This window comes from Giraffa tippelskirchi, chromosome 13, assembly GCF_054371585.1.
Source record: "Giraffa tippelskirchi isolate mGirTip1 chromosome 13, T2T-mGirTip1v1.2.pri, whole genome shotgun sequence".
Lineage (NCBI taxonomy): Eukaryota > Metazoa > Chordata > Mammalia > Artiodactyla > Giraffidae > Giraffa > Giraffa tippelskirchi.
Genome location: NC_137287.1, coordinates 77,232,914 through 77,248,125, shown reverse-complemented (window position 1 = coordinate 77,248,125; position 15,212 = coordinate 77,232,914). Strand labels below are relative to the sequence as shown.

General features: G+C 39.6%; 1 protein-coding gene and 1 long non-coding RNA gene across 13 annotated transcripts in view; one reads left to right on the top strand and one right to left on the bottom strand.

Annotated features, from left to right (window-relative positions):
- Window positions 1-7,083, top strand: part of ZEB1 (zinc finger E-box binding homeobox 1) — a 192,231-nt gene extending 185,148 nt beyond the window's left edge. For all 12 annotated transcript variants that reach the window (XM_081553863.1, XM_081553860.1, XM_081553861.1 and 9 more), the window contains 3 exons: window positions 430-2,237; window positions 4,260-4,440; window positions 4,566-7,083. In XM_081553863.1, coding sequence (XP_081409989.1) covers window positions 430-2,237; window positions 4,260-4,440; window positions 4,566-5,161 — 2,585 coding nt within the window. In that variant the 3' untranslated portion in view covers window positions 5,162-7,083. The remainder of the gene's footprint in view (window positions 1-429; window positions 2,238-4,259; window positions 4,441-4,565) is intronic.
- The window catches only part of LOC145531422 (uncharacterized), a 62,993-nt gene that overhangs the window by 8,130 nt on the left and 39,651 nt on the right, over window positions 1-15,212 (bottom strand). The window lies entirely within an intron of this gene.

Here is a 15,212-nt window from a genome sequence, read left to right as displayed (position 1 = left end):
GATGTTCACACTTATTAAGTCTTATGGGAGATTTTGCTTCCTTTTGTCTAACATTAATTTCTCCTATAGATGGTTAAGTAGAGCAAAATATAGAGAATTACATAGTTTAGTGACACAGGATAAGAAAAAAATTACTTGAAAGAGTGGGATATAATTTTTTGGTATCTGAGAAATATTTGAACTTTTAAAAGTGAGCGGAACTGTTATATGCACCTGAAGAGAAGATTCTCTTACTGGTCAGCATTTAGTTCAGACTAACATTTTACTGGTACTTGACATTTATGTAGGTTTTCAACTTAAAAGTGATGCCTCTAAATAAAATTGTATCACAAGCATACATGGTAACCCTCTTTTTAAATTGATACTGCAGTTTTAGGGAAAATGTGAATATGTGAAAATTTACAAATGTAATTTTTTGTTGTTGTTTAGGAGAGAAGCCATATGAATGCCCAAACTGCAAGAAACGTTTTTCCCATTCTGGTTCCTACAGCTCACACATAAGCAGTAAGAAATGTATCAGCCTGATGCCTGTGAACGGGCGACCAAGAACAGGGCTCAAGACCTCGCAGTGTTCCTCACCCTCCCTCTCGGCCTCTCCAGGCAGTCCCACGCGGCCACAGATGCGGCAGAAGATAGAGAACAAGCCCCTTCAAGAGCAACTTCCCGTAAACCAGATTAAAACTGAACCTGTGGATTATGAGTTCAAACCCATAGTGGTTGCTTCAGGAATCAACTGTTCAGCCCCTCTACAGAACGGGGTTTTCAGTGGTGGTGGCCCCTTACAGGCAACCAGTTCTCCTCAGGGTGTGGTGCAGGCCGTTGTTCTGCCAACGGTGGGTTTGGTGTCCCCCATCAGTATCAATTTAAGTGATATTCAGAATGTACTTAAAGTGGCAGTAGATGGTAACGTCATCAGGCAAGTTTTGGAGAATAATCAAGCCAATCTTGCATCCAAAGAACAAGAAACAATCAATGCTTCATCCATCCAGCAAGGCGGCCATTCTGTTATTTCAGCCATCAGTCTTCCTCTGGTTGATCAAGATGGAACAACCAAAATCATCATTAACTACAGTCTTGAACAACCTAGCCAACTTCAAGTTGTTCCTCAGAATTTAAAAAAAGAAACCCCAGTCCCCACCAACAATTGCAAAAGTGAAAAGTTACCAGAAGATCTGACTGTTAAGTCTGAGAAGGACAAAAGCTTTGAAGGGGGAGGGAATGACAGCACTTGCCTCCTGTGTGACGACTGTCCCGGGGATATCAATGCACTTCCGGAGCTAAAGCACTATGATCTGAAGCAGCCCGCCCAGCCCCCGCCCCCCACCCCAGAAGCTGCCAAGCCCGAGGTCTCTGCTCCATCCGGGTCCGGAGATGGCAGTTTGTCTCCCAGTCAGCCACCTTTAAAGAACCTCTTGTCTCTTCTGAAAGCATATTATGCTTTGAACGCACAGCCAAGTGCAGAAGAGCTCTCAAAAATTGCTGATTCCGTGAACCTACCACTGGATGTAGTGAAAAAGTGGTTTGAAAAGATGCAAGCAGGACAGATCTCAGTGCAGTCTTCTGAACCATCTTCCCCGGAACCAGGCAAAGCCAACACCCCTGCCAAGAGCGACGATCAGCCTCAGGCTGCAGATGCAGATGAAGCCCAGGACAGCACAGGGAACCGCCAGAGCCCTCTGAAGAGAGCTAGCTCTCCCGTCTTACCAGGGGGCTCGGCCGTCAATGGTTCCAGAAGCAGCGCCTCCTCCCCTTCCCCCCTGAACCTCTCTTCCTCCAGAAGCGCACAGGGTTACTCGTACCCAACAGAAGGGGCGCAGGAAGAGCCGCAGGTCGAACCTCTTGATCTTTCACTACCAAAGCAGCAGGGCGAGTTATTGGAAAGGCCAACTATCACTAGTGTTTACCAGAACAGTGTTTATTCTGTCCAGGAAGAACCCTTGAACTTGTCTTGTGCAAAAAAGGAGCCACAAAAGGACAGTTGTGTTACAGACTCAGAACCAGTTGTAAATGTAATCCCACCAAGTGCCAACCCCATAAATATTGCTATACCTACCGTCACTGCCCAGTTACCCACGATCGTGGCCATTGCTGACCAGAACAGCGTTCCGTGCTTGCGAGCACTGGCTGCCAACAAGCAGGCCATCCTGATCCCCCAGGTCGCCTACACATACTCGACTGCAGTCAGCCCGGCAGTCCAGGAAACACCCTTGAAGGTGATCCAGCCCAATGGAAATCAGGTAAAAAAAGAAAAAAAAAAAAAACAACACTCCCAGCCCCAATCCATTGATCAAATGCTAGTTTGATTTATTTTAATGGATTTCTCTAATAAAAATCAGGCATGAGAGAGCTAAGCAGCTTGTTAAACTGTCACATCTGAAATGAAATAGCTGACTGTGTGCCTTAGCTGCTGTGGCATCTTGGCTTTTGTTGTTTACTGATCCAGAGTGTAGTTTTCAGCTGCAGTTTTAAGTGTTATTTTGCTGAAAAGAAGGTTGATGGGTCTCAGCTATAAGATTGACTGTTTGAAATTAGATATGGAAGAGGAAAGTAAAATTCAAATACTTACTAATCGGACTTCTGTTTTATAGTTAAGTTCCCAGAATTTGTCATAGTTTCTGCCTTAATTATGATCATCAGTAAATGAAAATTTGTTCACAGATGTTTTACACCAGGCAAACTTAGCTCTCACTTTTTGTGTTAACCTCTGTTTATAAAAGGCTTTAATGAAGCAAACAAAAATTAAGTATATAAAGAATTCACCTAATGAGTTTACTGATGATTTTATAAGCTGTAAACTAATGTTCAATCATAATACTACATGAGGAAATACAGCTGTGAATCTGTGTATTTTCCTCTGTAACACTCTCCAAGTGTATGACAGTTATGATAAAGCTATTTTGCATGACTGTTGTGTGTCTCATTGTCTGGGCTTTTTCTGTGTCACTGACCTTAAGGTCTCCATTTTTTCCATCAATTTCTGATTGAATCAAATGAATACTGGCGATAAATTTAATCTTTTTTCCAAATACTTGCTATAAGAAGATGCAACTAAAATAATTATGATATCCTGTTCAAGTATGTTTTGCTACTTTTGTCTCCTTAAATATTGCTACCAATGGGGCTTCCTGTAATTGTGGTAACCTTGAAAAAGTTTTCACATGGCTAAATTTTTCATGAAATCTAAATTTTAAGTGTATAAAACAATCTTCACACCTTTGAAGAATAAACTGGGAAATTTCAGTTAACGAGATCCAGTAACATGAAGAGAGTCCCTTTAACACCATTGGCAGCTCACAAGCGACAGAAAATGTCTGTCAGCACTTCCCCACCTTGTTGTTGTTTAGTCGCTGAGCTCAGTTCTATCTGACTCTTGGCGACCCCATGGACTGCAGCCCGCCAGGCTCCCCTGTGCGTGGAATTTCCCAGGCAAGAATACTGGAGCGGGTTGACATTTCCTCTTCCAGAAAATCTTCCCGCACCAGGGATAAAACCCACATCTCCTGCATTGGCAGGTGGATTCTTTACCACTGAACCACCAGGGAAGTCCTCTCCCACCTTACAAAGCTGTAAGAAATTGTGGGAAACCTCTAAACTTGTGGGAAATGTGTGTGAAGGATGGAAGTCTTCAGGAAAGACACAGGATCTTAGGGGCCCAATCCCACTGCAGGCTCCCTGCAGAATTCTTCCACCTACGGGAGACCCTGCTGCCAAAGTTTTCTCCCTAACCCTCAGCCAAAACTCTGAAGATTCACCATCAAGCAAAGATTCTTGTTTAAAAACAGACCCGCCTGCATTGTTTTTCCGTCTTGCTTCTTAGAAAAGTGATAGAACAAACCTCTCTCTTTACAAGGAGACAATGAAGTTTAGTTCACAAAATTCTAAGGTCCTGGAAGATACAATTTAAAGACCACTTTTAAGAACTAGAATCTTAATTTTCACTTAGTGAAACCCAGAAGGTAAGTGATGCAGTTAGAAATTCACAACTATTTAGCAAACTCATAAGTTAAAACGTTCTGCAAACTTCTCGTAAATTAATGATACATAGGGAACTAAGTGTGTTCTCTGCAGCTTCCTTTCTTTCAGTGCCCACTGACCCTGGGCTGCTTTTGCTGTTGTGACTGCACTGCCCCCTCACCTGAACCTTCCCTTGGTCAGGTTGAAAGCAGAAATCAAAGTGGTTCCTTCAGCTCTTTTTTTTTATGTCTGTCGTTTATCCTGTAATCATAAATGAACTTTTCCTACTTCCTTTTCTCCTCTAGGATGAAAGGCAAGACACTAGCTCAGAAGGAGTATCCAACGTAGAGGATCAGAACGACTCTGATTCCACGCCCCCCAAAAAGAAAATGCGGAAGACAGAAAACGGAATGTATGCTTGTGATTTGTGTGATAAGATATTCCAAAAGAGTAGCTCACTGTTGAGACATAAATACGAACACACAGGTATGTATGTTAAGGAAGCTGCCAATTTTGCAGAGTTGAACTGATGGCTATTTCCATAACCGGAAGTGCCCCAAGGCCTAGCAGCTCCTTGCCGCTATATTTCATAGCTGTGCCCTTATTTTCAGGTAAAAGGCCCCACGAGTGTGGCATCTGCAAAAAGGCATTTAAACACAAGCATCACCTGATCGAGCACATGCGCCTGCACTCCGGGGAGAAGCCCTACCAATGCGACAAGTGCGGGAAGCGCTTCTCCCACTCGGGCTCCTACTCCCAACACATGAACCACCGCTACTCCTACTGCAAGAGGGAGGCCGAGGAGCGGGAGCCCCCCGAGCCGGGGGCCGCAGGCCCAGGGGTCCCGCCCGAGCAGCACGTGGGGCAGGGCGACTCGGACGAGAGGGAGAGCTCGACTCGGGAGGAGGATGAGGACAGCGACAAGGAGGAGGAAGAGGAGGAGGAGGAGCGGGAGCTGGAGGAGCTGGAGGAGAAGGGAAGTGGAGCGGCGCGAGGGGCGGAGGAGGTGGAGGAGGAGGTGGAGGACGGGGAGGAGGAGATGGACGATGAGGAGGACGAGGACGAGGAGGCGGAGGATGAGGGGGAGAGAGCAGAAACGGAAGGTGTGGGGCAGGGGGCGGGGGCTGGAAGCCAAGCCCACCGCTTAGAACACAAAGTCAGTGAGGGCAGCGAGCAGGTGTCCGAAGAGAAAACAAATGAAGCCTAATAGTTTTTCTAGAAAAGAAAGAAAATTCTAATTGGTAATGAAGTTTGTTCTATATTATACATGCTTTTCATGGAAACACAGTAACCTGTATACTGTGATTTCTGTTCACTACTGTGTAAAGTAAAAATTTAAAAAAACACAAAATCAAAAAAAAAAAAACCACACAAAAAAAAATCCGGGTGTGCCTGAACCTCAGACCTAGTAATTTTTCATGCATTTTTCAAAGTTAGGAACAAGTTTGTAACATGAAGCAGATTAGAAAACTTAATGACTCAGAAAGCAGAGATTTAACAGGTTAAAGAAAGCTGATTGAGTGGATGAGCACCTGACATTGTTTCATTTTATCAGTATTAATTAGCACTCTTACGTTGGTTTATTCTTAAGCTGTACAATTGGGAGAAATTTTATAATTTTTTATTGGTAAACATATGCTAAATCCGCTTCAGTATTTTATTATGTTTTTTAAAATGTGAGAACTTCTGCACTACAGAATTCCCTTCACGGAGAAGTATAATGCAGTTCCAAACCGTGCTAACTACCTTTTCTAAATTCAACCTAGAAGGTAGTCATTTCTAATATTTAGATGTCACAGTAGAGCGTATTCTCATTTAAAGTGTATTGTTAGCCTTAAGAAAGCAGCCGCTAGAAGAGCTGAAGTTTCTTACTCATGTGGTTTAAAATGGAGTTGACAAGATTGCCGTTGAGTTCTGATTGCAGGGACTAACAGTGTTGATACTGGTGAGACAACAGAGTCGTCAGAATCAGTGTTCGTAATTGTGTTTGCGTACGTGGTACACAAATATGAAGGATGTGATATGAAGCTTTGTATCTCCTCTGGCCTTAAGCAAGACCTGTGTGCTGTAAGTGCCATTTATCAGTATTTTCAAGGCTCTGACCAGCCTCCGTTCATGCGTGGCCTACAATAACTAGCATTTGTTGATTTGTTTCTTGTATCAAAATTCCAAAATAAAACTTAAAAACCACTGACTCTGTCAGAGAAGCCAAACACTGGGACATTTCACCCTCCAATTCCTCAGTATTCATTTTGCGTTAATTGACTTTCAGAATTTCTCTACCGAAACGAAAGGGAAATTTTCTAATCTGCTTTATCCATGTACTTGCATTTCAAACATGGACCTGCCATTGTTATTTGGCTCATAACTGTTTCCAAATGTTAGTTATTATGGACCCAGTTTATTAACAACATTAGCTGATTTTTACCTATCAGTATTATTTTATTTCTTTTAGTTTATAGATCTGTGCAACATTTTTGTACTGTATGTCTTCAAACTTGGCAGTATTAATACCCTTCTTACTGACATATGTACTTTTAGTTTTAGAAAACTTTTATATTTATGTGTCTTATTTTTATATTTCTTTATTTATTACACAGTGTAGTGTATAATACTGTAGTTTGTATTAATACAATAATATATTTTAGTATGAAAATTTGGAAAGTTGATAAGATTTAAAGTAGAGATGCAATTGGTTCTCTTGCATTGAGATTTGATTTAACAGTGTTATGTTAACATTTATACTTGCCTTGGACTGTAGAACAGAATTTAAATGGGAATGTATTAGTTTTACAACTGCAATCAAGTCATTTTACCTTTACCCAGTTTTTAATATAAACTCTTAAATTTTGAAATTCACTGTGTGACTAATAGCATGATGCTCTGCAGTTTTATTAAGAGATTAGTCTAACCATAAAACTCTCATTTCCTTAGCAAGCCAAATTAGGATAACCTCATGTAAACAGTGTTGGGAACAACGTTTAACATTTTGTGCCAATTTGTTCCTGTATTCATGTATGTAAGTTACAAATCTGACTCTTCATTTTTAAGTTCCTTGTTACACCATGGTCATTTTCTAGTTTTTTACCAGACTCCCCATCTCACAATAAAATGCATCAACAAGTCTGACTTGCTGTCCTTCTTTTAATCATTGTCAAGATTTTCTCTGGAAAACTCTGTAAAGTGGGTATACAGTCATCCTGCTCTGGGTGTATCTTGGGCTGAGTTGGGGTAAACTCGGTGGTTTAGACTTTCCCCACTAAGTCAGGGATTTTCCTGCAGCTGGTGTTTCTGGGAATGTCAGAGGTGACAACCAATGGCCAACTCAGAGCTTGCATCCTCGTCCAGAAGTTTTTACTCCCCCTACTCCGGATCTGTGACCTCTCACCCTTGGGGAGCTGGGTTTCAGTGTCTTTCCTCTGCGCTCCCACAGCCTTTGCCTTCCTCACCTCAGCCCTTACACTGTCACTCACGCCCCTCCCCCAGGACCAGGATCCTGTGGACCACCCGCCAGGTCACTCTCCTGCCCCAGTGCCCAGCACAAATCCATGCAGCCATGTGTGCTGAATGATAATATAATTTGCATGTTAAAAGAGCTCAGCTATGTCTTTACTACTCTTTTGCTTCTGTATGTGTTAAATGATTTCAGCAATTTGGTAATACCCTTATTTGGGTCCTACGAAACACTAGACATAGTAGACAAATAGTAAACTCTACTTGTCCTCCTGCCTTTCTATGCTGATTGGTGAGTTTACTTCTAGGTATCTTCCTTGTGCTTAACCTCACGGTACATGACACAGGTGCTCAAGGCCTCTGGGAGGAGCGCCAGCACCCATCCTAACAAATTCCCATGAGGACCCCCTTTCTGATGGCTTCACATTCCCAGCATGACACCTCACTTCTGTCACCGAAGAAACCGCCCCAATAAGCATGGTAGAGGTTTAGGAAACAAGAATAAGTAAACCTTCTTAGGACACATTCATACTATAATCACTCTAACAGGAAGCTCAAAGAAGTCCGTGCTCGATTTATATGGGTAAATGGCTAATGAATTCTAGATTCATCAGAGAAGTTCTGAAGATGAAAACGCATCAGCACTTCCCATCACTCCCCCATATCTGGTAACAGTGTGTCACCGACCTGTGCCACATGCACAGATTCCTTGCTGCTATTGTCAAAGCTGATTTCACAGAAGCCTTACAAGACAGAAACACCATGTGCCCATGAACACACCCATATTAAGGAGTAGAATAAAATATCTGACACTAAGAGCCATGCTCTTAACTAGCCTGTATCACATCTCATGTGAGAATAGCCTACACTATCTACATCTAAACTTAAGCCTGGCTGTAAGTAATACGAGTAGAAGATGTCAGCAAGACTAACACACATTTCATAAAATGGAGAAAAAGAAGGAAGGGCAAAGACTTTTTTCAAATCTGTGTGTAAACTTAAAATTAGCCATGAAAACATGAAAATGTAAACTTAGACTTCTTAAGATTAATGGGAGGATATATTAGAACAACTACAATATGGACTTCGAACCTTAGAAAAAGAGAACATAAATTTCTCTGTTCTGGTGAACAAATACAGTCCACTCAACAATTCACATTTTTTCTCAACAACACATGGGACATTCATGAAGAGAAACCTTATTATGAGCCATGAAACAACCTTCAAATTCAAAAGAATTAAAAACAAAGTGGTTTTCTCTGACTACAAAATAAACTAGAAATCATTAACAGAAATACATGTGGAAAATCCCCTCCCCCTGCCCCACAAAACTATATGAAACTATGTAACATGTTTCTAAGTAAAAATTGACAATAAAAAGAACTAAGTAAAAATGAAAATCCAACATCAGAAGTTGCAGTATCCAGTAAAAGCAGTGCATATAAGAAAATTCATAATATTAAATGCTTATATCAAAAAAGAAGGCATAAGCATTCCCCTTTGGAAATTAGAAGAATAAAATTAAATCCAAACGAAGCAGAAAGGCAATAATAGAAGAAATCAGTGGCATAGAAAACAAAAAAGCAGTGAGTAAACCAATGAAATTAGAACCTGATTCTTTGAAAAAATTAATTGATAAACCTCTAGCCAGATAGATCAAGAAGACAAATCGTCAAGAATAAGAGAAGATATTCTTGCAAATTCTACAGGGTAAAAGGATGAAAAGGAAGTATTGTGAACTTTAAGCCAATGAACTTGATAGCTTTGATGAAAATGACATGACCAAAACTCACTATAACAAGAAATAGATAACCTGATTAGTCCAATCACAAAGAAATTAAATTGCTAGTTAAAAACCTTCCCACAGGACTTCCAGGGTAGTCCAATGGTTAAGAATCCACCTGCCAATGTAGGGGACATGCGTTCAATCCCTGGCCCAGGAAGATCCTACATGCCCTAAGCCTGTGTGCCACAAGCTCTAGAGCCTGTGTCTACAATAAGAAAAGCCACTACAAGGAGAAGCCAACGCATCACAACTGGAGAGTAGCTCCCACTTGCCACAACTAGAGAAAGCCCATGTACAGCAACAAAGACCCAGTGCAGCCATAAATAAATAAAACTTTAAAAAACTCTTCCCACAAAGAAGACTCCAGGACCAGATGGCTTCACTGGTGAATTCTACCAAAATTTTACAGAAGTTATTGTACAAATTCCACACAAGCTCATCCAGAAAATAAAACACATTTCCCACTTTAGCCTGTGGAGCCAGCATTAACCTGATAGGAAAACCAGACAATGACATGACAATAAATAAAAACTTCACACTAATATTTCTCTGAATGTATATGCAAAAATCCTTGACAAAATATTTAGAAATCATTTTGAGTAGTCTATCAAAAGGAAAATACTTTATGACCAAGTGGAATTTATCCCAGGACTGCAAGGTTGTTTTGCATTCAGAAACCAATTTATATCATTTTTACATACTTCTATCATATTTACAGAGCAAAAAGAAAAGCCACATGATCATCTTAACAGGTGTAGAGGAAGCACCTAACAAAATTCTACACCAACTCATAAAAGTCTTCAGCAATCTAGGGATAGAAGGAAATTTCCTCTATCTAATAGAGGTCACCTGCAACAAACCCCATAGTTATTACAATAACTTTGAAAAATTGGATAGTTTCGTCCTAAAATTATGAACAAAGCAAGAATGTCTGCTCTCACTCTTTTATTTAAGCTTTGTACTAGAGGTCCCATCAGGTGCAGCATTACAGGAAAAAGAAAGGCACACAGATTGGGAAAAGAGAAGTAACTTTATTTGCAGATATAAGGTCATCATGCAAAAATCTATCATATTTTTATAACTGGTAAAATGGAAATTTAATTTTTTAATATATGAAACATTTAGGGATAATTTATCAAATATGGGCAAAACCTGGGCACCAAAAATACTAAATACGGCTGAAAGAAAGATGCAATGCAAATGAGAAGATAGTCCATGTATATTGATCAGAAGATTGATTCAATGTCATTGCTGTGTCAATCCTCCTCAAATTCATCTATTGATTCAACATGATTCCAGTGAAAATTTAAGCCATATAATTGTGGAAACTGACAGCTTTATTCAACGTTTATATGAAAATGCAAAGGACTTCAGGTAAGCAAAACAATTTTGGAAAAGAAGAATTAAGTTGGAGGACTTAGATTACCTGATTTCTAGCGTTCCTACAAAGTTGCAATAGTCAGTACAGGGTTGTATGGGATGAGAAAGGACATACAGATCAAGAAAACCATTAAAGTCAGGAGGAGACCCACATATTCACAGCCAACTGATTTTTGCCAAAGGTGCCAAGATAATCCAATGGTTAAATGATCATCTTTTCAAAATATACTGCTATTATTAGAACTTGATCCTTATGTCACACCATATGCAGGAAAATGAGTTTGACCTTATGTCATACCATACACAGAAATTATTTGCAAATGGATGACATACTTAAATACAAGAGCTAAAACTATAAACCTTCTGGAAGAAAACAAATTCTTGTGACCTCCGATTAGGCAAATAGTTCATAGATAAAACACAAAAAGGATGAATGAGTCAGAAAAAATTGATGAAATGAAATTACAACTTAAAAATTTTGCTCTCCAAAAGATACTGTTAAGAAAATCAAAAGAGAAGACAGACTGGCAGAATATACTTGCACACACTCATTTATATACCTAAGACTATCGGTAATACCAAATACTGTGCAGAATAGAAAGCAACTGGAACTCTCATACATTACTAGTGGGAATTTAAAATAGTACACCCACTTTAGAAGATAGTTTGTCAGTGTCAAAGTTAAATACAGTTAAATACTTACTCACTGGAGACATATTAGTATGTCTTTTGTTATCATTATTGATTGGAGACTTAGCAATACATTTTTAGAGAGTAATACAATTAACATAACTGTGCGAAGTTATTAGAGCTTAAAATTGATCAGAGGTTCATTATGCAACTTGTAACTGTCGTTATCATTCACATTTTGCTCCATCAGATTTTTGTTCAAACCTTGTATATATTATAAACACAAGTTTATTACCATAAAATTTTCAAAAATGACGCATCGTGGAATTTTGAGCGAAGAATTTTTCAGTGAATTTTATGCAGATACTTTCTCTGATTGTCCACACAACCTGTATACTAGTGTCTCAGAAGATGATAATTCTTCAGAATGTTCTGATTCATATGGTATGAATATTAAACCAACAAAAAGACAAAAAAACCTTAGTGACTGCTTCTGATATAAAAAGTGAAAATGAAACTCATGGTGCTGGAGAAGATTTACAGGTTGAGTCAGGTGTAACCACTGAATGTAATAACCTGAAAAGTGTTTAGTTAAATAAAAGAATTCATTTTTGGCTGGCCAAAATAAAAATCACCAGCCACAAGTGTTAGTTTCTGCAGAAATCCCCCAGTTAATATTGAATTGCTATACAACCCAGAAATCCCACTCCTTGGTGTTTACCAAAGATGAATGAAAGCCTAAGCCCACTCAGAAATCGTACTAAAACATTCACAGCAGTTTTAGCCATAATAGCCAAACTGAAGATAACCCAGATATCTAGCAACCAGGGAATAAATACAGTGCAGTATTCCACACAATGGAATACCACTCAACAATAAGCAACGCATACAACACGGATGAATCTGAAGAGCAGATATGCCAACTGTAACATGAAGAGTGGTGGCCATACAGGAATACACCTTTGCAAAAACTGTAAAAAAAATTAGCCTTTTCAATGCCTCCATTTTCTTAATTAAAAGAAGATCAAAACAGGTAGTAAGCACTGTCTTTGTGTTCTAAGTATATTGAGTTGTGTTGTAGAGACTCAATATTTCTGTTACTGGATTAGGCTTCTTTTAGAGTACTAGAAAGTGCGAAGGGAACTCTCTTAAATGCAGACATATTCAAGGCAAATTACAAGTTAAAAATTTTTTAAATAATCTCAGCTTCAGAAAATGCCATGTTCTACTGTTACTCTGGGGCTTGTCTGTTTTCTTATCGTAAAATAAGTACAATATAAACTTTACCATTTTAACCATATATAAGTATACAATTCAGTAGAATTAAGTATATTCACCATGTTATACAACTATCACCACTGTCTATTTTTCATCATCTCCAAACAGAAGTTTGTGCCCATAACTCCTCACTCCTCTCTCTCCCCAGCCTCTGTTAACCTTATTATGCTCTATTGTATTTTCTCTCTCTATGAATTGGTCTACTCTACATGCCTCATATGAGTGGAATCATGCATTATTTGTCCTTTTGTGTGGCTTATTTCACTTAGCACAATCATTTATCCTCAAGGTTTATTCATGCTGTAGTATGTATCAGAATTGCATTCCTTTTTAAGGCTAAATAATATTCCATTGACTGTATATGTCGCATCTTGTTTATCCACTCATCTATCAGTAGACATCTAGCTATTTCCACCTTTTCTGGCTATTGTGAATAAGGCCTCTATGATCACTGACTTGCAAATACTTGAGTTCCTGCTTTCAGTTCTTTTGGAGGTATACCTAGAAGTGGCACTGCTGGATCAAATGGCAATTCTAAGTTAAACTCTTTGAGGAGCTGCCAAACTCTTCCACAGCAGTACACCATTTTATATTCCATCAGCAATGCACAAGCATTTCAATTTCTCCATGTCCTTGTCAACACTTGTTATTCTGTGTTTTGATAATGGCCATTCTAATTGGTGAACACAGTACAAGAAGCAATGAACAAAATCATCCCCAAGAAAAAGAAATGCGACAAGGCAAAATGGTTGTCTGAGGAGGCCTTACAAATAACTGAGAAAAGAAGAGAAGTGAAAGAAAGGCAAAGGAGAAAGGGAAAGATATACCCATCTGAATGCAGAGTTCGAAAGAATAGGAAGGAGAGATAAAGTCTTCTTACATGAACAATGCAAAGAAAAAGAGGAAAACGAGAATGAGAAATACTAGAGATCTCTTCAAGAAATTAGAGATACCAAGGAAATATTTCATGCAAAGATGGGTACAATAAGGGACAGAAATGGTAAGGAACAGAAGAGATTAAGAAGGGATGACAAGAATACACAGGAGAGCTGTACAAAAAAGATCTTAATGACCTGGATAACCATGTGAACTATTTCCAATCCTAAAAGATGATGTTGTTAAAGTGCTACATTCAAAATACCAGCAAATTTGGAAAACTCAGCAGTGGCCACAGGACTGGAAATGGTCAGTTTTCATTCCAATCTCAAAGGGAAATGCCAAAGGATGTTCACACTACCACACAATTGAGTTCATTTCACATGCCAGCAAAGTAATGCTCAAAGTCCTTCAAGCTAGGCTTCAACAGTATGTGAACGGAGACCTTCCAGATGTATAAGCTGGGTTTATAAAAGGCAGAGGAATCAAAGATCAAATTGCCAACATCTGTTGTATCATAGAAAAAGCAAGGGAATTCCAGAAAAACATCTACCTCTCATTCACTGACTACACTAAAGCCTTTGACTATGTGGATCAAAACAAACTGTGGAGAATTCTTATATGAGAATACCAGATCACCTTAACTGTCTCCTGCAATACCTGTATGCAGGTCAAGAAGCAACAGTTAGACCCGGACATGAAACAAACAGATTGTTTCAAAATCGGGAAAGGAGTGCGTCAAGGCTGTATATTGTCACCCTGCTTATTTAACTTATATGCAGAGTACATCATGCAAAATGCTGGGCTGGATGAAGCACAAGCTGGAATCAAAATTCCTGGCACAAGTATCAATAACTTCAGATATGCAGATGACACCACCCTAATGGCAGAAAGGGAAGCAAGACTAAAGAGCCTCTTGATGACGGTGAAAGAGGAGAGTGAAAAAGCTGGCTTAAAACTTAACATTCAAAAAACAAGTTCATGGCATCTGGTCCCATCACTTCATGGCAAATAGATGGGGAACAGTGACAGACTTTATTTTCTTGGGCTCCAAAATCACTGCAGATGGTGAATACACCCATGGAATTAAAAGATGCTTGCTCCTTGGAAAACAAGCTATGAAAAACCTAGACAGCATATTTAAAAGCAGAGACATTGCCTTGCTGACAAAGGTCTGTATAATCAAAGCTATGGTTTTTCCAGTAGTCGTGTACAATGTGAGAGTTGGACCATAAAGAAGGCTGAGTGCCAAAGAATTGATGCTTTCAAACTGTGGTGTTGGAGAAGACTCTTGAGAGTCCGTTGGACAGCAAGGAGATCAAGCCAGCCAATAATAAAGGAAATCAACCCTGAATATTCATTGGAAGCTGATGCTGAAGTTCCAATACTTTGGCCACCTGACACAAAGAGCCGACCCATTGGGAAAGACCCCAATGCTGGGCAAGATTGAAAGAGGAGAAGGGGCAACAGAGGGTGAGATGATTGGATGGCATCACCGACTCAACGGACATGAGTTTGAGCAAACTCCAGGAGATAGTGAAGGGCAGGGAAGCCTGGTGTGCTACAGTCCATGGGGTCGCAGAAAGTCACAAAGGACTGAGTGACTGAACAACAGCAATGGGTGTGAGATGGTATCTCATAGTGGTTTTCATTGGCATTGACTCAATTTCCCACCCTTAACTCTAACCTCCTTTTCCTCCACATCTCCACACCAATAAAGACTCTGGGAGCCAGACATTAGGACATTCAAAACAACTAATATATGGATGAAATTAGAAAGTAATTTCACATGCTCATGAAAAGGCTCAGAAAAGATTCAGAAAACCTTAAGTTTACACTTTAAATGGATCACTGG